The sequence below is a fragment of the Choloepus didactylus genome, chromosome 18, assembly GCF_015220235.1.
Source record: "Choloepus didactylus isolate mChoDid1 chromosome 18, mChoDid1.pri, whole genome shotgun sequence".
NCBI classification, from domain to species: Eukaryota; Metazoa; Chordata; class Mammalia; order Pilosa; family Megalonychidae; genus Choloepus; species Choloepus didactylus.
The window spans coordinates 32,668,629-32,690,627 of NC_051324.1; the positions used below are offsets into that span (position 1 = coordinate 32,668,629).

General features: G+C 39.2%; 1 protein-coding gene across 8 annotated transcripts in view; it reads left to right on the forward strand.

The window, feature by feature from the left end:
- Window positions 1-21,999, forward strand: part of ACACA (acetyl-CoA carboxylase alpha) — a 371,031-nt gene that overhangs the window by 306,362 nt on the left and 42,670 nt on the right. For all 8 annotated transcript variants that reach the window (XM_037808139.1, XM_037808140.1, XM_037808142.1 and 5 more), the window contains 4 exons: window positions 2,671-2,791; window positions 3,371-3,481; window positions 20,900-21,043; window positions 21,631-21,751. In XM_037808139.1, coding sequence (XP_037664067.1) covers window positions 2,671-2,791; window positions 3,371-3,481; window positions 20,900-21,043; window positions 21,631-21,751 — 497 coding nt within the window. The remainder of the gene's footprint in view (window positions 1-2,670; window positions 2,792-3,370; window positions 3,482-20,899; window positions 21,044-21,630; window positions 21,752-21,999) is intronic.

Sequence of the window (21,999 nt, forward strand, 5' to 3'; positions counted from 1 at the left end):
TGTTTTAACTATTCTAGTATGGCATATTTCCTCACATTCTTAGTTTTTCCCAAGTTTTATTGTCTGTTTTTCCTTTTTTACATATAGGCCCATTTTTTTTTCTTTAACTCCTTAAAACATTCCATAAAGATTTTGTTTGGAATTGCATTAGGTTTAAATTAATTTAGAAAGACCTGAAATATTCATACTAACTCATCCCAAAAGAAGATGGTATATTTTTTCCATTTATTCAAACATACTTTTTAAAGTTTTGTTGTTTTCTTTATGTAGGTTATGCCAGAGGTTCCCAGACTCCCTTGTTTCACAGCACCCTCAGTGTCTGGGTAATTTTTCACAACACTCCTAGTTTAAAAGATACACCTAATAGTTCTGTTTATTAAGTAGACCCAGACAACTTAAGTATTTATGTACTGACAACTTAATCATTTGAAAAAATAATACACATAAATTGAAAAAAGTATTTTATTTCTTTCTTAAATTATTAGTTACTTACTAATTGGATCTTTGTGCCCAAACAACTTCTCAAACCTCAGAATCAGATTGGACCAAGCCACCCTCATGTCTTGTTCCACATTGATTTTTATCACGGAAGCTCCTGAAAAAACCAACTTTGCAAAGATAGGACACTGTTGAAAGGAATGTAGCACTATCTAATGTTAAATAATGAATACTTAAAGCTAGTACTTCATTTGGTGTCCAACAGATACTCTGTATCATAATGTTTCTCTCAAAAATTTGCAGTATTCTGAAGTGCCCCTGGGAATTCATGGGGGCACCCTGGAGTACCTTTGGGTACAGTGGGAGTTTGCCAATTTCTTTGTATATTCCTAGATAATTTTGTTTTTTCTTACTATATGAACAGGATTTTTTTCCTCATTATATCCTTTTAACTCTTTATTACTGGTATCTAAGAAAGTTAATTTTGTATATTGCTTTTGTTAAAGCCAGCCATTTTTCTTCTCTGAGCTTTAGTTTCCTCATCTGTAAGATGAAGAGCAAGTAAATATGTAAAGCTGAGCATATAGTAAGCAGTCAACCACCCTATTATCTTTAAAATGGAGATGATAATACCTGTCACACTGGATTGGTGTGAGGGTCAAAAGTGATATAGATATGTGTGTTTATTAATTGTAATACACTATTCAAAGTTTTTTTTTTAAATTATTAGTAATATTAAAATTGTGTAACACTTAAAAGAATGATAGTCCTATATAGAAGTCTCTGGTCATAGAGCAGAAAATGGGAAATTTTTCTTCTTTTTCATATAATTCAGTGGGAGAAGATGCCATTTGACAAGGCACTAACAAATCTGTGAAGTAATATGCAACCCTTGGAAGGGAAGGATCTGCTTTACAGGGAAGGCTGACTGACCCCATGAGTATTTGTGACTCTATGACACATGGTCCTTATAAAAAGAACACACACCCCTTCTCCCCCATTAGTGTGGTTCATTAACCCCTTAGGAGAAATTAGCTTCATCTGCAACAAACCTCTAAAATACAAATCTATAGATACAGGGCGAAAGGAAGAATTGGGGAATTATTGGGAGGGGCTAAAAATAGAAAGGCAAGGAAATCTGGGAAGCAGAGATGCAAAGCCACCGACCAACAGCAAGGGCAAAGAAAAGGAATTGAAAGAGGACTAGAAATAAAGAAGGGAACAGAGAAATATGAGTTGGGGAAGCAGTTTAAAAGCCACTACAGGATACTTAATTTATAAACTGTGCCCAGTTTTAATTTATAAACTGTGCCCAGTGCCAAGCCTTCTGGGTACATATAGAACAATGAATAATATATGCCCATCTCTACTTCCAACTTTGTATTCTTCCTTTCTTTTCTTAGCTGCATTCCCCATCTCCCATATCCTATTAACAGCTATCACTCCTAATCCCCTGCCAAAAAGACAGATGAGTGAATTCCACTGGATCCACAGGATGCTTTCTGGCTAAGCTGGTCCGCATTTCACTTCAACACACATTCTACCTGCCCCTCCAGAAAACTATAGCCAGGAACCCTCATGTATACACATATTTATGAAGGAACAGGAATGGAAGTACACTGTTTTGACCTTTCCCTTCATCCCTGTCTTGGAAAGGGGGAGGATTTCTGACTTGAGATATGGGGCCAAGCATTCGCTCTACCCTTCTGTTTAGATGTTTGACTCCTATGTAACATTTATCTAAAATTATTGATTTAATGACTACTGCTTATTACAGACATACATACATTGCCCTTACTTTTAAGAAACTTGTTATAGAAAGTAAGAGAGGACATGTAAAATTTGAGTGCCAGCTATGTGCCAAGCCCTCTCCTACTTGCTTTAATTTAACTCTTTAACCCTTAGAGGTAGATACTATTATCACCTTCTGATAGAAGTTACTATTATCACCAGAGTCACACTGCTGTATGTATCAGAGCAGGGATTTAAATCCATATACTTAATTCCAGATTCTCTTCTTTATACTAAGCCACATTGCTTCCAGATAAAATAGGAACCAAGCTAAAAAGAAAAGACAAATGAATGATGAATATAACAGGAAGCATATAAAGCTCTGGTGTTAAGTGTAAGCTTTCAGTATGCTTTTAGTAGCCTTTTAATGGTGCTTAGTCTTTTAACGGATTGTTGTTACTGTGTGTAAGCTTTATAATTTGGCATGGCTGTATTCAATAGGTACAAGATAACAGATATTATTGGGAAAGAAGAGGGACTTGGCGCAGAGAACCTTCGAGGTTCTGGAATGATTGCTGGAGAATCCTCATTGGCCTATGATGAGATCATCACCATAAGCCTGGTAAATCATGCCAAAATGGAAAATTTTTGAAGACTTTGCTGAGGGCTAGAGTTAATTTTTGTCCTCCTCACTGGTATTCAGTCCCAAATGAGAACATTTCTTGAAAATATATACCTACAATTTAATTTTAATTATGCATGATAATGAGAAGATAGGATAATGGAAATAATTTAATTTTCCAGATAAATCTAGCACTTCATTTTATTTAGCCTTTAGTTCAATTTCTTATTTCTCCAAATATTTTGCCAGCATTTTAATAGCTTGATGTTCTTCACCCCTTACTACTTCCATGTTCATACCTCTTGTAGAGATGCCAGGCATCTGTGAAATGGGCAAAAGTGCAGAAGTAACGTATGATGTTTTAAATACGTACTATGTGCCAGGCACAGTAAACTTGAATCATTGAATGGATTCTGTCTCTTCTTTACTCAGGAAATTGACTTTTTGTATTATTAATCAAACAGATGTCATAAAAAAGCATTATTTATGTTGATGTGGATTTTACATATCTATGCCTTAGTCCTTACAACTTGGGAAAGGGCACAAATATTTACCATGTATAATTTATTCTTTTTTAAGGTGACATGCCGGGCCATTGGGATTGGGGCTTACGTTGTCCGGCTGGGACAGAGAACCATCCAGGTTGAGAATTCTCACTTAATTTTGACAGGAGCTGGGGCGCTCAACAAAGTAAGTTTCAAGGGTATAGGAGAAGTGTATGAAGCTGTTTGAAGATTATTGTGAATTTTTAATTTCAGATTCTGATTGAGGGGAAGCCATTCAATCCATGCCTTCCTCAGTTTATCTCTTCCCCTTTCCCTGCATCTTCCCTGCACATTGACTTGCTTGTCTTTCACTCATTCATTTCATTCATTCAACAAATATTTTAAATACCTACTATGTGCCAGGCACTATTCCAGGCCATATGGACGTGTTAGTGAACAAACCGTATAAGACCCCCCCCTCCAAAGAGCTTACATTTTAATGTCTTTCTAGAGAGTCTGAGAATTAATAATTGAATGCTTTTGTTCTGCTTCCTCCTCCCTTTTTCTCATTTGTGAGTCAGGGATGTAAAGACATCTGTTCCCACACATGAAGCTGATTTTCATTCCAGTGTACTAGTTCCCATTTCCGATGTACAGGCATGGATTTAAGCACTGGCCTAGATGTTGCAGATAATGAGTTTTAGTATTTTGAGAAATCTGTGAATTCACCTCTAAAAAGACACTAAGGGTGGTCCTTTGTACATAAAGCACTGAGTAAATATTGGATGGGAGAATGAGTAGATGAATGCATGGATGGATTGCTGCAGGAAGAATATGACAAGAAATTATCTTCCTCTCAGAAGAAATCCTTTTGCTTTTTCAATCGAAGCTCATAGGGGCTTTTCCAAGGAAAAGAAATGGATGGTGAGGTCAGTGCTCGTAAGAGTGAAAACTACCTAAGGATACGTGAATATACAAAGGGCAATGCAATTCCGACTTCTTTGCAGGCATAGGACATTATTTTCTCTCCAGAGCCAGGAATATGTAATGGAATAGTCTGGGGCTGGCCGATTATGGACAACTTGTATAACTTCTCAGCTCCTCTGATTTCTTATCTATAGAAAGGGGATAATAATTTGTACCTTTACACCATGTTGTAGAGATCAGTTGAGAAAACATAAGTAAAATTACCTAGCACTTGGTACAAAGAGTTGGCATTTACCAAAATTTCAGTTCCCTTTTCTTCTCTCTGAGATAGTTTGGTGATGGGGTTTGTGGAGTTATACACATACTAAATTGTATTGAATAATTATGTTGATTAGACTTATAGGAACTTTTTATCAAGCCTTGAGTTTCAAGTGGAAGAACAGGAACTAAGTGTTCTATCCATCATTCACATTTACAGAAAGTTGATAAATCTGTTGATCCTGTTAACTTTGGGGGGAATGTCAGAAATTAGGGGAATTTTTTTGATGTCATCAATTTGCTCTCTGCATTCATAATGAACTCTGTATTCTTCTCTGGGTTTGCCTTTCTTTCCAAGATAAGGCACAGTACTGCTAACAATAGCAAACTTGGCTGTCCTCCTCTTTTTGGAGAGTAACCTAGTAATAAAGATTGTGACTCACCCCTACTGAACATTATTACAGTGGGAGGAACTGCTGAGAGTCTTAAATGTTTTTTTAAGTTGCTCTTTTGGATACGTTCTTAAGATGAGCTATTGATGAATGTTGAAGAGAATTTTAGGTACCATTATCTTTGAAGATAGAATTTAAAGAATACACCTGTATTTCCATAATGTTTCCATGCCTGAACAGAGAACTAATTTCTGAAATGTATCTTCTTTACACTGAATTTCTTATTTTCCCCTAGATACTATGTTATACACAAAGAATATTACAAAAAGCAAAGGTGTTTTGCCTGGAATTTTGCTAGTTGAATTTCATTTGTGTCAAAAGAAAGCATTAGGGCTTTTTTTTTTTTCCCTTAAAATCGGCTGGTTGGATTATTCTCATTAAATTCATTATTTTCACCTTCCTAGCCTACAGAGTTACTTGTTAAAGGAAAAGTCTAGTTTCAGGGGAAAAGACAAGTAAAGCTGCAGCTATAACTTACCAAAAAATGTTCATTTCCAGAAAGACGTGATTATTTTTACCTGAAGGGAGTGATCAGTTATAGCGGTTACCTCATCCTGCTCTGCTGCTTCACTGTCTTCATGTTGGTGCCTCTTAATTATAGATTTGTGTTACTGGAGAACACCCTATTTCATGCAGATTCATTTAGAATGTCCTATCAGTCCCTTTGCCTATCAGGTATGAAAAGGGTAACTATACGGGAGCTACATATTCAGATTGCATCCTCTGACTCACTCCTTGTGTGTGTTCTGTCTTTGTGTGTGTCAGTGTCTTTTTGCATCCCTGTTTGTCTTTCTTTAGCAGATATCTCTGTCTTAGACACTTTGGGTGTATGCAAGTCACTCTGAGTGCACATCTCTTTCTGTGTGATGCTGATCTGTCTCTTTGTGTCTGTATGCTTGCTTATAGATCCCTCTCTTTCGCTGTGTGCATTCCTGATGTCTGTGTGTGTTTTTGTATATGGCTGAAACACAATAGATCCTCCTTTTTTTAAAAGCCTTGACCAATTTGCTCATGGTACATGTGTACCTGTATAAAGTGGAAATGTGCATGCAAGCTCTTAGACCACAAATGTTTGACCCCACCTTTTTGAGTCTTCATCCTTTATGTTAAACATTGGGGTGAAGAATAAGAAGGGGGAGGCACAGAGGTTATAGGAAAAAAAATCTTGAGTGTGCAAGTGCCGATCCCGTTGACCCCTTTGAAAATTGAAATAATGATAATGTGCGTCTCCTGACTGCATCAAAGTATCAGCACATCAAAAGCCAGGAGGCATGAAATGCAAATGATAAAGTGAAAGCAGATGGATTGTGCATGATCGCCTGATGCCCAATGAATTTTAAAAGGTGCTGGTTTGCAAGCGGGGTGGGGAGGGTGAGTTGGGGGAGAACCGAAATAAACATGTTATCCCTGCAGTTTTTTTTTGTTCTTGACACTCACTCCTGACAGTATTTTTTCACACTTGAGTGAACACTCACTTCATCTCTCTCTCTATTTCTCCCTCTCTGGTTTTCTCTCCCTTTCTCTCTTCTCTCCAACTCCCTCCTTTCCCTCCCCCTTCCCACCCACCTCTTACGCGTCTCAGGTCATGTCGCTGCAGCTCCGGTGGAAATAATAAGATATAAACCACGAGGTTGTTATTTGCATAGAAATAGCATGGAGCCCCAGGCAGCAAGGGAGAAGGACACAGGGATCATTTGTCTAAAATTTTAATGAAAACTTTTGCTGAGGCAGAGATTTTTTTAAAACTTTCTCCCTGCTTCTCTCCTCTGTTCCCCAGCTCCCCAGAACCCCATCACTGATTTAACTTAATGTGGTTTGATTTGAAGTGAAAGAGTTGACACTCTACATATCCTACTCTTGTAATGCAGTAACATGTAAATTGTTTCTTCCTTTAATAGACATGAAACTGAAGAAACACCATTGCATGTAGCATCAAGCTTTTATTGCTCCCTCCATCTCAGTGCAAATGTGATACTGCAAGTCTTTAGCCAATGTATTTTTAATTAATTTAGACCTTCCTACCTTTTGCTTCCAAAGACTTTTACTTTTTAAAGTATTTCTTTTTGTAGCCAAAAGCAGTAACCTACATATAAAACAAATATTCCAGCTGTTTCTTATTTTTTACTTTCAGTGGTTTTACTATACACTTACATCTTTTATTTGTGGGGCACTATCCTTTACAATTGCGTCTTTTGTTCCAAAACCAGAAAATGGTACCCACATTTGTATTTTCATTCCTTTCCTCTTGTGATCTTTTCTGTGATTTTCTAGCTCTATCGTTGCCTGCAGTTAGTTGTAAAATATTCAAAATATTACTAATTTAAGGGTGAATACAGTATCTGCATTTTTCTTGAGTGTTGCAGAAGCAGATTTGACATTTGAACTAAAAGCAATGGTCTGCATGATTAGAGGTAGCCTGAATGGCTTTATTTGGAACTTAAAATCACAAATATCTGTCTGGCTCTTTGCTACCTTCTGGGGTGGCTAGTGGTGTCAAGGCTACTTTACAGATGAAAGACTAAAACAGAGGGAAAGTGACCTGGTTACATTGAGAGAGACTAGATCATGGCCAGAAATTGAACCTCTATGTCCCTGAGTTTCATTTCAAAAGGGCTGTCCCCTGTACTTAATGTCCACAATGCCTGAGAAGAGAAAGTGGTCTGGTCGTTTTCCTTTTTGTCCAAATGTTGTGAAAATGATGACACAAGTAAGAAGCTTCTAAGGGGTTGCTATTTCCTGTCACTCAAGGTAGTGGATCATAAGTTCCTAGATCCAGGATCAGTAGGCTATGGGTGGCAGATTCCTCAAAATACCAGAACTGATGGACATAACAAACCACCCTGCTTTAAAGAACTCATGTTGATGTGGCAAGGTAGTAAGCTGTGTACAGGGGGAACTGGTTAGATAGACCCTTAAGAAGCTGAGGTGATTCTTAGGGTCATAAACTCCTAAGTCAAGGTGCCATTTGGACATTTGCAGTAACTTTCAGATTTATTTTCTCTCCCCTGCCACCCCACTGCTCCTCCCAGTTTCTATTTAAAATGTTTAACATAAAGTCAGATGGTGGACAAGTTGAGAGGACCTAATATTGTAAGGAAATACTGATAGAGACAGAACCTGCGAGCTCTCGGTCCATTGCCCCAGTCTTGGTGAGAGCCCCGTCTGTGCAGAGAGAAATCAAAATTTGCAGTTTATGACTTGCCCTCTGGACAGCATCTGCCTGTGGAGAGAAGACATGTGCCAGTGACTGGGGAGATAGGTGGATCATAGATAGATTCAGGAGTGATATGTGACTTCCTTGTGGTAAGCATTTTAAAACTTTCACATTCCTTTTAGAGGGAAAAAAAAAAAATCCCATAGACTCATCCTCCTTAGAGAGATCAGGCCTCTATTTCCTCTAAATCCACCAGAAAAAAAATTATATGATATGTACGGCTAGGGCTATGTTAGTCCTGTAGGGAATTACCTCTGCTAATCTTACTGTTCTAGTTCTCTAATGCTGCTGGAATGCGAAACACCAGAAATGGATTGGCTTTTAGAAAGGGGGTTTATTTGGTTACACAGTTACAGTCTTAAGGCCATAAACTGTCCCAGGTAATGCATCAATAATCAGGTACCTTCACTGGAGGATGGCCAGTGGTGTCCGGAAAACCTCTGTTAGCTGGGAAGGCACGTGGCTGGCATCTGCTTCAAGTTCTGGTTTCAAAATGGCTTTCTCCCAGGATGTTCCTCTCTAGGCTGCAGCTCCTCTTCAAAATGTCACTCTCAGTTGCTCTTGGGGCATTTGTCCTCTCTTAGCTTCTCCAGAGCAAGAGTCTGCTTTCAATGGCCATCTTCAAACTGTCTCTCATCTGCAGCTCTTCTGCTTTCTTCAAAGTGTCCCTCTTGGCTATAGCAAGCCCACTCCTTCTGTCTGAGCTTATATGGTACTCCAGTAAACTAATCAAGGCCCATGATGAATGGGCGGGGCCATACCTCCATGGAAATTATCCAATCAGAGTTTTCACCCACAGTTGGGTGGGGTGCATTTCCAAGGAAACAACCTAATCCAAACCATTCCAACTTAATCCCCACTAATATATCTGCCCCCACAAGATTGCATCAAAGAACACGGCTTTTTCTGGGGGCATAATACATACAAACCGGTACACTTACCTTTGAGTCTTGCTACAAGTCATATCCCTCTCTGGATCTCAGTTGCCATATATGTATTTTTATGTAGCTGTGCAATATGGAATGTAAAGTTGTTGCAGATGACTGTGTTGGGTTGGGTACAATATCAGAGTTCCTCCTGTGAGTGGGATTTGTCTATAGCACCAGGGGCCTACACTGTACAGTCTCCATACCCATCCATGCTTCTAAGACACACAAAGTGAGTGAGTTATGGATGGAAGCTCAAGAAGGGATGGTGGAAAGACTATTTAGCTCTTACTGTGAGGCAGTCTTGCTTTCAAATACCTTAAAGAGCTGGAATAGTCAGACTGCCTGGGTTTAATTTCTGGCTGTACCGCCTACTGGTTATATCACCTTGGGCAATTTACTTAACCAATACAGGTCGTAGTTTCATTAACCTGTATTACAGGGATAATAATAGTACCTGCCTACCAGGATCATTGTAAGGATTTAAATGAGTTAGGAGATGTAAAGCATTGGCACTGTTGTAGTAGTTCATGTACATTTGGGGTCTTTTCTCATTGCAATTCATTATTCAGGCCCAGGAAAAGAAATACAAACACAACATTTCTGATTCTTTGAAGGCAAAAATTCCTTTAAGAAATGTTAGGTGGCAGTCTTTACTGGAGCGTACATTCTTGTATTTACTTTCCCAATAGTTGTTATCTAAAGATAACCAATGCACTTGGCAAAGCCATTAACATGAGAGGCACCATGTCAGGTCATGATAAGGTAGTATATGTGTCAGTCATCTGTCTACAAGAGTCCCCAAGGACTTATTGATACAATAGCCCATAATCACTAAAGAATCAGTTCAGCAATTTGCATTTTTAAAAGTCCCTAACTGCCTGTTTTCACAATAGACAGTCCCTGTATTCCCATCCTTCCAGATGGGATCACTCTCCTTTCTAAAGAAGGCATTTTAGCTTCCTTTTGGAGTAAGCCTTGCTTTAGCATCACGAATGAGTTGTCAGAAAGGATTGCAATGGGCAGATCTCCTTAGTTTTCAAGTCAACCCCCCCCCCAAAAAAAGTGAGTATGCCTACCACGATCTTTTGGATTGTTTTATTTCTTTTCCATTTGATGTTCCTTATATTTAATAGAAAAGTATTCCTGGTATGTATCACGGTACTCTCATTTGGGGTTCTTGCAGAGTGGAATTGTTATTTGGGGCTCCATTACAGAAGTTGCCTCTGACTCCCTTAGAGGGCCCCATGTAGGTATGGTGGCTTAGAGAGTATTAACTTAGGAAAACCTACAAGAACCAGTCCAGAGATTCTAGAAAAAGTGAAAGCTCTGAGTCCCTGTTTAGGATTCTAGAAAAAGTGAAAGCTCTGAGTTCCTGTTTAGGGCTGAGTTATAAACTTAGGAGTTATCATATTTGACAACCATTATAAATGTGTTCAAACTTTCTGAAACCTTTAGATTAAAAAACAAATTTTTTGATCATTTCCTTCCCTCCTATTTAGCAGGTAAGCAACTTGAGCTTTAATCTGTTTGGGTTTCAGTTTCCTCTTTGCACAGTGGTAGTGGTAATACATTTGCCACCTTAGGATGAAGACCAGAGGATTTTAATCTTAAATTCTCTTTTGTTGCTAATATTCTGTGATGCCATGAATTTAGCATATTGATTTGTAGCCAGGGAACCATGTTGGGGTTGGGTTGGGGGAGGGGGGGTATTCTAAAAAACATATTAGCCATTAGTTACATGTAAAATTATTACATATTACTGAGATTAGGAATGGAAGTTGTAGAGCATGGTGATTAAAACATTTTAATCTTTTTTTCTTATCCAGATTACAGAAAATTAAGTGCTGTGTATTTTGTTGTTATTGTTGATAGTGATAATGATGATAAATGGCCATAGAATTTAAAATACTGAAAGTGGAAGAGTCATTAAAAGTCCAGCTACCCTGAGCCCTCTGTCTTGGGGCTGGCCCCTATGAAGCTTGTTGCTGCAAGGAGAGGCTTAACCTGCTTATAATTGTGCCTAACAGTGTCCCCCTGAGTGCCTCTTTGTTGCTCAGATGTGGCCTCTCTCTCTAACCAAGCCACCTTGGCGGGTGATCTCACTGCCCTCCCCACTGTGTGGGACCTGACTCCCAGGGGTGTAAATCTCCCCGGCAATGCAGGATATGACTCCCGGGGATGAATCTGGACCCAGCGTTGTGGGATTGAGAACATCTTGACCAAAAGGGGGATGCGAAATGAAACAAAATAAAGCTTCAGTGGCTGAGAGATTTCAAATGGAGTTGAGAGGTCACTCTGGTGGACATTCTTACACACTATATAGATAACACTTTTTAGGTTTTAATGTATTGGAATAGCTAGAAGTAAATACCTGAAAAAAAAGTCCAGCTACCCAACCATTGCTTGAACTTCCTCTATGACATCATTGCTAAATATTCATTCAATTATGCTTGAAAAAACTCAACTGAAGAGGAGCTCAGTACTTTTTGAGCCAATCCCTTTCATCTATATAAAGATATTCCTTATATTGGACTAAAGTCTGTTTCCCTATACAGATGGTCTGATTCCTGGTTAAAAAAAAAAATAGTGCTCAGAATTCACAAAGAAACTCTGTTTTATGATCTGACGTATGTGGACTTGAATGTAACCAAAATCTTCCCTATGTACTTTTGCTTTCAGAGTCTGGCCTTGTCCAAGAACAAATGCAGTGAAGATAAAAATGTATTTCAAAGATAGAAAAGAAACTGGATTTATAAATAACATTGTTGCCAGCTAGAAAGATGAAATAAGTAGTCATTTCAAGAGAAACAGCTAAAGCTTAACTCACTTCGAAGTACTCAGTGGAACCTTAGGGGTTCTCCTGGACAGTTTCACACGCTGAAAGACACAAGGCTGTTGGGTGGAGCCTGATTGTCTCTGACTTTCCCATCACCTGCCTCATTGAAAGTCAGGATCCTGATCCATGGTTGGAGAATAGGTCTTTGGGGGTGCTATAGTTTCAGATGTCAGTTAAAAGTCATGGGTCTGAGGTTTGCTGGTACTTATTTCAGAAGTCAGTAAAGGTGATATAGACCAGTGGTACTGTAAAGCCCTAAGGGCACACAAACAAAAGCTAAAACACTAGGATTTATTACCCTCTCATGGCAGTGGGCAGTCTAGTTCACTTCATCCGAGTGGACCTTAGCTATATCTCTACCCTATCTCCAGAGTGTCCATTTCAACCCCCAGATTCTGATATTTCCTGAGTATTTGAATGAAGAAATGCCTCTACTTCACAGATTCTGTGGCAGGAAGGGTCTCTGTACTTTCTGCTTCTAATAAAACATTGCCCCTGCACTCAAACTAAGTGCCCTCTTGTGTCTATGAGCATAGTCCTTTAGGCAGAGCCATTTCTTCAGCTTCTTCATTTTCAGTCAGTCATATGTTACACTTTCATATACTGTAGTTTCTTTGCCTTTCTCTCTTTCTACATGTGTTCATAGCCCTGTCTTTGCAGATCATTGTTCACTTGAAGCTTTGCTACTCCTTCTGCCCCTCTCTCCCCCACCTTAACTTTTCTTCTCCCCCAATCCCAGCCTGAAACCAAGAAAATTATCTTCTTATCCCTGTCCCCCAGTGAAAAAAATCCAGTACTCTTCCAACAGTGTCTGTTCTTGGATTTGCAGTCAGCAGCCATCTCTAATAACCATCAGACTGTCAGCTTTGCAGCTCCCACTACCTCCCACCTCCCCCATCACTCACCAGAGGAAAAAGAGAGCCAGAGCAAGAGCTTGAAATATATCATGCAATAGTGTATCATGAATTTGTTGTGAATCACAGTGGTGAAGCAGGTTTATTTATTTCTGAGACCTTAAATCAATACAAAGTAGGTCTCTTAGTTCTGAAGCTGGGATGGAGCGTGAAAAAATGAGCTCATTGTACTCTTAAAACTTTGGGGAAAGGAGATGACAGCTATATAATTCCATTTACCAGGCACTAGGGACTTTAATGTGAAGGTGACAGGGAGCTCTTTGTGCATTTAGAGCACCATATCTTCTAAATAAAAGATCTGTAGACTTGATAGTGGAGCATAGCTCCAAGTTTAATAATCTCCAAGCATTAGACTGAGCCAATATGTTCCCAAGTCAGAAAGGCCCCCCCCAGACACTCATAAATTAAAAGTGCAAGAACTGCACATGTTGGTAGATTAGAAATGTAAGGACTGCAGTCCTTTTCTATGAGGAAGACAGACCTGAGTCCTGGCTATGCACAGACTGCAGTGTGAATATGATAAAGACTCAGGAAACCAGATTGTTGAGAAACTTGACTCCTGGCTGTTCATCATTCTAGGGAATGTCCCCTGTGCATGAATCCAAATCTAGCTGTGTCCTCACTCATTCAGAGTGGCTGTCATCACACAGACTAATCAGCTAATGTACACAGTCAGGAATGTTGAATTGTGAAAGGAGAAGCTTTAAGAGCTGTTTAGATTGAACTACAGGTTACCATACCTAGGCTTCAAGTATCTCTGGCTAATTCTTGACTGGTTCCTAATTTTAATAATGTCTCAGTGTTTAAAATTTAAGCCCTTTAAAATAGTAAGCAGATGAGAGAAAATGAGAAATCAGTGTTAAGGGAAAAGAACCCACGCAAATTTAACCATTAGCATAAGATACAAATTGATGCCCACCAGATGTAAATGAGAAAGCACAAACAAAAAGGCTTCAGTTAAAACCATTGGAATATATAATCAACTTTTGAGTATCTTCATTTTCTACCTGATCCATTGGTAAAGCATGCCTTTTCTCAAATAAAACAGGTTTATACAGCTCAGTAGAGCAACCCTAATATAACTTTATACTATATAGAATTACTAGTTTAGTTCTAAAACAGGTAAAGAATTTTGAAAGAAAAAAAAAACCCCACCCACAAGTGTCTACAGTGGGGTAAACTCAAAAGGTAGGAAAATGGAACCATTTACTTTTCTTATGAAAGTTGCTACACATTACATCATTAATGTGAAAGACTTCTTTTGCTTATAGTAGCTAAACTTGCTAAAAATTAGATCAAAGCTGAGTTTGTAGAGAGCACCAAGAATTGTGGCAATTTGTATGCATTTATTGCATGTCTCTTCTATGTAAACCTCTGTTCTTATCTGTGGGAATACAAAGATGATTCCTGCTTTCATGAGCTTAAAATTTAGGCTAAATGACCATAACGTATTTTAAGGGGGAGAAACATCAAATTGATGCCCACCATATGTAAATGAGAAAGCACAAGCAAAAAGGCTTCAGAGATGTGGAGTCATTGGTACTCCCCAAGAAGCCAAACTCCAGCAAGCACTGAACTTTTGTGTTGGGCATAGGCAATCAGTCATGCAGCCATTTGCCTTTCAGTTTTTATCTACCTCATGTTTGGTATCCATAGAAGAACCCACTGGTGACTGGGTTTATTTGTTGTTGTTATTGTTTTCCCCTAGCTTTGGAAAACACATGTTTGATAAAAGATTGTTATTCAGTATATATAAAGAATTTTCACAACTCAATAATAAGAAACCCCTGTTTAAAATAAATGGGCAAGATTTGAATAGATGCTTCACCAGTAAAGATAAGTATGGTAAATAAGAACATGAAAAGATGCTCAACATCATCAGTCATTAGGAAAATGCAAATTAAAATCCCAGACACCACTGAGATTTTTTTTTTTTTTCTTACAATATGAAGTATTGGCAAAGATGGGGAACAACTGGAACTCTCGTATATTACTGGTGAGAATGCAAAATAGTACAGCCATTTTGAAAAGGTTTGACAGTTTAATAAAGTTTTATATATACACTTACCCCACAACTTAGCAATCCCTCTCCTAAGTATTTGCCCAAAAGAAAATATATATCCACATGAAAACCTGTACGTAAATGGCTATAGCTGCTTTATTCATAATTGCCCCAAACGGGAAACAACCCAGATGTTCACTAATAGGCAAACAGATGAAACAATTGTACTTCCATATAATGGACTACTGCTCCACAATGAAAAGGAACTGCTGATACTGCGCCACCATGAATGTATCTCAGGTACATTATGCTAACTGAAAGAAGCTAGATCCAGAAGACTACATAATACTGTATGATCCCTTTTATATAACATTCTAGAAAAGGCAAAACTATTGGGACAGAAAGCAGATCAGTGGTTCCCAGAGATGGGAGGAGGGGACTTATTACAGAGGTACATGAGGGAACTTTTTGGGGTAATGAAAATGTTTTATATCTTGATTGTAAAAAAGTGGTTATATGACTATATGCATTTGTCATAATTGTCAGAACTGTATATCTAAAAATGGAGAATTTCGCTGTATGTAAACCTGACTTTTTAACAATGTCCAAATTTGGAAATAATCTATTATCAGTACTCTAAAGACCCTAGCTAAATGAGTAGTTGATGGATCTCTGGAATGAGTGATTTCTTTTGGCAGTCAGCTTTCTCTCTGGAAGCCAATGTGTTTTCTCATCCATCTGATGAGTAAACTATCATGTGGCTCTTCTCTACCCCCTTTACGTTAAAAATGAGTCTATTCCTCACCCACTCCTCCTTCAAATCCTCAGCATCCTCCTGTCATCTAGCCCATTCCTCTCTGTGTTCTCCAGTGAGCAGTAAGTGGAGATCTTCCAGTTTTGAATCAGGCCTCTATCTCAATGTTTTGTTTTGTTTTTCTAAATATCCTTTCTTTTCCTACCACTGGTAGCACAGTTCCTTTGACCTCAAATTATACTTCTGCAAACATGGGCACTTCATAATTTTGCTACTCAGAGAAAGATTTCCGATCTTATGGTTAATGGACTTAAATCCAATTGTGGCTCAAGTCAGAGGCTTTTCCCTCCTCTGCCATCAGTATGAGCACCTTTAACCCCCACCCCTGGTTTACCAGCTGCCAACCAGCACTCCACTTTGCCAGTGACAGTAATGGCAGTGCAGGTAGGGAAAAGAAGTTGTAACTCTATGGCTGTGTATTAAGAGACTGTATTTTAGAACTCCCAAATATTGTTGGTCACCTAGTCACTTATCCTGTCTCCCTAGAGATTTAATTCTCTTCACCCTTGGATATATTTCCTGGGGAAACATTTACACAGTAGTATGTGCTACACCACTTAAAATTGTTAATTGGAGATTGAATTACTTGTCAGCTTTTACAAATGTAGTCCTGTCAGGTCAGGGAAAAGGATGTTAGCAGCCCTGAGTAGATGAACTATTGCATTTTTTTCTCCCCCTTCCTCTTTTTTCTCCCCCTCCTTTTCCTTTCTTTCTTCCTTCTTCCTTTCTTTGTCCCAATTTTACCATTTTTTCCCTGCTCCCATTTATTCTTTTTCATATCTATCTCTCTTCCTGCCTTAGCCAAGCCCATATCAATAATCTTGCAAGTCCCAGAGTGACTTTAATATCTAGAACATGAATGAAGTCCAGTGATGACAATTGCTCAGTAAATTTCTAAGCGACCCCCCCCCCCCCCAATCCTCTTGAGAATGGAAATGCCCTAATTAGGAAGAGGATTACAAAGAGGTCTCAGCTAGCGTAGAGTAATTCTGAGGTACAGGAAGAATTTTGTACTACTTCTTTACATAGAAGATGCCCTGACCCACTAAAGATTGTTAACAGGGGGAAAGATTAGATAAAAAGGGAGAAGCAGCATATTTCATTTTTATCCCATCCATTTGCATCATTATTTTTCACATATTCAGCACATGATTACAAATATTTTTCTGTAAGTCTAAGGGTCCCCAACAGAATGTATATATTAGGACAAAAGCACTTTTTTAAGAACTGAGCTAAGTTGCATCTGTGAAACTTGGAAATCTCAATGCCTGTGCTGACAAATATCCTGACAAATACTACACTCATTCAGTATTACATAGTAACTTCATTTGCACAAAACCTCACAACATTCTGCCACTTCAGTCAAAACGTCTAGAGCACTGGGGAAAGGAAGAACATGTTCATCTTGATCTCAAAAAAGGGATTTTAAGGGAGAGAGCAGGCGGTATTTTAGATGGTTTTCATTGCCTGTCAGCTATTGTATACCTGTGCTGTCTGCAGCGTCTCTAGATAAGTAGCAACGACAGCAGAGGCCTTAGCCTGTATGTAGGACTGCATTTGTTTGTACTTCTTGTGTATCTCAAAAATTCTATACTATGTAGCATCTTTAGTGGAGACTTTAACAATTATATCTCTGCTAATCACTGGCTTTTACACAACGCCCCTTAAATTCTCAGATCTGCCAGCTGCAATGAATGACATGCTGGATGAGGCTTACGTTTATATCGAGAGTGGATGAAGATCTCTTTCCTCTCAGATTCAGCCCTTATTCAATTCTGTCAGTGTGAGCACTGTACAACAGGGGACCCTTAGATGGTGGCTGTTCCTAATATTTCATGGTGTTACTTCCCCACTTAGACCTGGAGGGCAGCAAAGTGGGGCCTCAGGAGAGTCACCTCTGTTTGAGTGGCTCCCCTGTTTAAATGGTTATTGATGCTTGTTGGGCAGATACTTATAAGTTTGTATCATGCAGTAGAAAACATGAGAGGAATAATTGGAGAAAAGGAATATGGCAAGGAACTTTACTAATATAGAAATGCATATGTCAGTGTTTTAAAGACTGATGAATGAAGCTCACTTTCTTCAGGAAAATTTTATGCTGATGAGGGTTGTTTTACCCCCACAGTTTTCTGTAGAAAGTTGGTAAAGCAATGTATTAAGGAATAAAATAGTGGTGGTATGTGTGCTCTTTTCTTTGCCTTTCTAGATGCTAACCAGAATTTGTATAACTGTTCCAGCATGCTCATTTCAGAGTTAGGCAGAATGGATTTTGTCCTACCCCAGATTCTGCTTCCTTGGTTGGAGCTTTTGTTGTGGAGTATTCTAAAATCATTAAAACCACTTGAGTCAGCACCAACCCCTATAAATCAGGAGCTATTTTGTGTACCCTCATTCTACTGGTGCAGGCTCCAAACATACGGTCATTTAAAATGAACTGCAGGGTACTGGCTTTCTCTTCACCAATTGATAAGTAGCTATGATTGTTAGCATTTTTTTGTGGTTAGTGAAGCAAGCTTCATTTCTGTGCCTGTTGCCCTACTCCCCTACCCCCAGGTAAGGCCACTCAGAAAGAGCTACTTAGATATTCTGTTGATCTGTCCTATAATTTTTTTTCTTTAATTCCCAGATGAAGTGAAACTTTTCACATGCCAAATACTTCTTTAGCCTGAAAATAATGTTTCTAGTTGTGTTAAGCCCTGGTTGGGTTTTCTTCTGAATCCAGAGGAGATGAAATGTAGAAATACTGCTGCCTTTTCAGAACAGAGCCAAAGCACCAGAACCAGTTTCAGCTTGCAGAAGGAAGGCATGCTAAGTTGTTAGACTCTTGCTCCTTCAAAGCTTGTCTCCCATTAGTTTGTAAAAATATGGGGTGGACTGGGCAAGCAGCAGAGCATCTGGGTAACGTGGTCCTGGATGTTCTCTTCTTCCTTGAAATTAGGTGGGAAAGACTAATGAAGAGGGTTGTATATAAACAGCTATACAGCTCTTGGTCTGCTTGGGTCCCCTACTTTTTCACAATTGGTCCTTCATTGGTCCATTACTAATTTTGGATATATGTAAGATTCTAAGTGGTCAGATATTATGTTCTAGAGACACTGTTTCATAGGAAGGAAAATAGTGTTTGTAAGTAGAAAATAGCCTCATCTCTCCTCAGCAGCCTGGAGTCCTTGGGTCCTGACATAGACGTAAATATCACATATTCAGGGTCAGCACAGTGTCTCCTTTTTATTCCTTTTCCCCTTTCCAATTTTATTTTAATAATTGAGAATACTGTTGATCACACTGAATGACTTCTAGCAGAGAGGCAAGGCTGTCCCAGAAGGACCAGTTGTGGGCCATCGGGTTTATGACATCCATAAAACTGGAGCCAGATCAGAGCTTGGCCTCCCTGAGTGACAGGGTTTCTGCCTCCACCAGGGTTCCCCATCAGCTGACTGCTTTGGATATTTGTTTTGTTTTTGTTTTTGTTTGTTCTGTTTCGTTTCTTAATGCATGTGTGAGTGTGCATCTGTGCACACATTTGAAGCTATAAATGAAACAGATATGTAATGCCCTCTGCCTGTTAGAAAGACTAAAGCCATAAAAATAACAAACGGCGTGTATTTGCTAGAATGTCAAAGTTATGAGTTTATTTTGTAATGATGTGCTCCTGCCTTCATGAGGTAAACTGGCCGTGGCGGAGGTGTTATTATTAATATGGACTCAGTGGAGCAGAAAGCCGAGTGACCGAGAGATCAGTGTATCAGTCAGGGAGAGGGCAAATGGAAAGAGACAGCAAGAGAATGAGAAAGGAGCTCCAGTGCCTGGGCTGAGATTAAAGATGGACTGAGAGGAAGATGGAGTCCAGTGGTCAGCTATGGTCTCCCCTGTTCACAGGGCTCCTTCATAGGAGCTGCCAGCATGTTCAGCTTGTGAGACTGCCTGTGAGGCTTGTTCTTGGTGATTCTTTATCAAGGAAAGCAGTAATCTGAGAACAATTTCGCTTTCCATACTCCTTGCAAAAAAAATTCTCTTCTGCCCTTCCTGGCTAAATTTAAATGGAACCAAGACCAGCTGGGTCACACTGGAGTTATTCTTTGGTCACTAACTTTCTCAGCCTTTGGAGGCTTTTGATGTAGAGGCTGACCCAGCATGCAAGGGAACCTCTCAAGACTCCTTACAAAAAGGGGCAAAACGGGAATATACGGGTAGAATTTGCTGGTCTTTAATTTATTGGGTTCTCCCCAAAGATTAGAAATGAATAAAATTTAGCAAGAGAAAGACATTCTTGTGTTTTTAAAGGGAGGAGGAGAGAAGGAAAAGGAAAGGTAAAATACAGTGAGTGTCATACAACTGTTCAGAGCTCTCCAGGGCTACCCTAGATGACTGGCAATTACTACCCACTCAGCAGTTTGCAATAGTCAGTGATTAGGCTGCCTGGCTTCCATCTGCTGGGTCAGAAAACCTCCCTCCCTGAAAGAAATTATTGACCAATCTTCAAGGGAAAAAGAAACCCTACAATTTCCAAGTCCAAGAATATTTTTTCTTTTTTGATTTTAAAGGAAACATTGTGGTTTCCAGTTGCAAGTGCCTTTTTTTTTTTTTTTTTTTTTTTACAAGGTTTTAACTCTTCCAGGGATACACAGGGAATTGAGGCCCTGAATTCCCTTGAGCCTTTGGAGAGAAGGAAGGGAGGGGGTGTGGGCATGGATATAAATCACAGTCACAAACTCAGCACACAAAGAGGACTTTAGATTTGGGAGTTCATGTATATATCATCAGGATTTTACTCACCTTAGGGCTTATTGTGGAAACCAGTTTTAAAAATTGATTTTAAGGTGAAAAACCCTTTTAAAAATAAGGAACCCTAATACCGTAACATTTTTTTAACTGACACTTGTCACTAAAAATTGTCAGAAGACAGGCTTGTTATCTTTTGTGTGTCTAATAAGGGCTGCAACTCTGCCAGGCCTGCAGGTGATGAGGCGGTCTGCATCTCAGGATTTCAGCCTCACCTACCACTGTGGTTTTAGCTCCGAGTTAAGTATGCTACATGTATCTGTGGCGGCTGGTAGAGGGGCTTACTGGTTTGAAATTGTAGTGGTATATGTGATTGCTAAAAGCCTTTGTTTTCTAAGTTTTCTTTTTAGGATAAAGGTTCAGATAGTGCCTCAAGACAATCTGCAGAGGCTATTTTACTCTGTTGTGGAAAAAAGAATGCATTATAGTGAGAATTATGAAACAGACTTTGTCTATTTCTATAGAGACAAGCGTCTTTTCTCTTACTTATTTCTCTAGGTCCTTGGGCGGGAAGTATACACTTCCAATAACCAGCTTGGGGGCATCCATATCATGCACAACAATGGTGTGACACACAGCACTGTTTGTGATGACTTTGAAGGGGTTTTCACCATCCTGCATTGGTTGTCTTACATGCCTAAGGTGAGCCCACTTATCTGGTACTGACACAGCCCACAGAAACGGTCATTTCCCAACATTTCCTCTTTTTGGTGGAAGTTTTTTTGTTTTTTTTTTTTTCCTTTAACAAAGTTTCTCTCTGAAAGCTGTTGATTTCTCATTTTCTTAAAGCCAACTTTTGTATTCTGTCTTTAAAATGCCTTTGGATTGCATTCATTAGGCCCCTTTCTGATGTTTTCCAGCCACATACGTAATCCTTTATGGCCCATCTGGGTTCAGATACAGCATAGTAAGGCTCTCTCCTCATTGTGCATTTTCTCCCTTGTACTAGCCATGCATCCCTCCAGCGAGCCTCCCAAAGAGCATGGGCATATTGAAATCAAGAGGCAAAATGCCCTACTTTGTGCCAGGCTCCTAAACGAGACATGATACCTGTACATGTTCCTTGGGGCGTGGGATGCAATCGGGGTGCTTCTAGATGATTGGGATTGGTTGACATAATTCCACATGTTGGCCCTGCTCTCCTAGCCTTGTAAATGTTGTTGTTGAATTGAAGTATAGGACTGGTTTTCACTGATTGCTGTGCTCTTTTCTTCCCAATCTCCTTTTAGAGCGTGTGCAGTTCAGTTCCTCTTCTGAACTCTAAGGATCCTGTTGATAGAATCATTGAGTTTGTTCCCACGAAGGCGCCATATGATCCTCGATGGATGCTAGCAGGCCGACCTCACCCATGTATGTATATGTTTGAGGACCCTATGGTACCCTGGCCCTCAAGCTTTTAGTCTTCCTTTCAGTCCCTATCCATTCCTACATAGCATAACAAAGAAAACAGAGCTACTAAATACCTGTAAGTGAGGAAACTGAAAAACAGCTCTCTGAAGAAAAAGGTGGAAAATCCATAATGAACACGGGAAAAATAAATGAAACGAGATTTACAAATCAGCCATTGAGTCATAAGCAGTATAGTCACTAACACATTT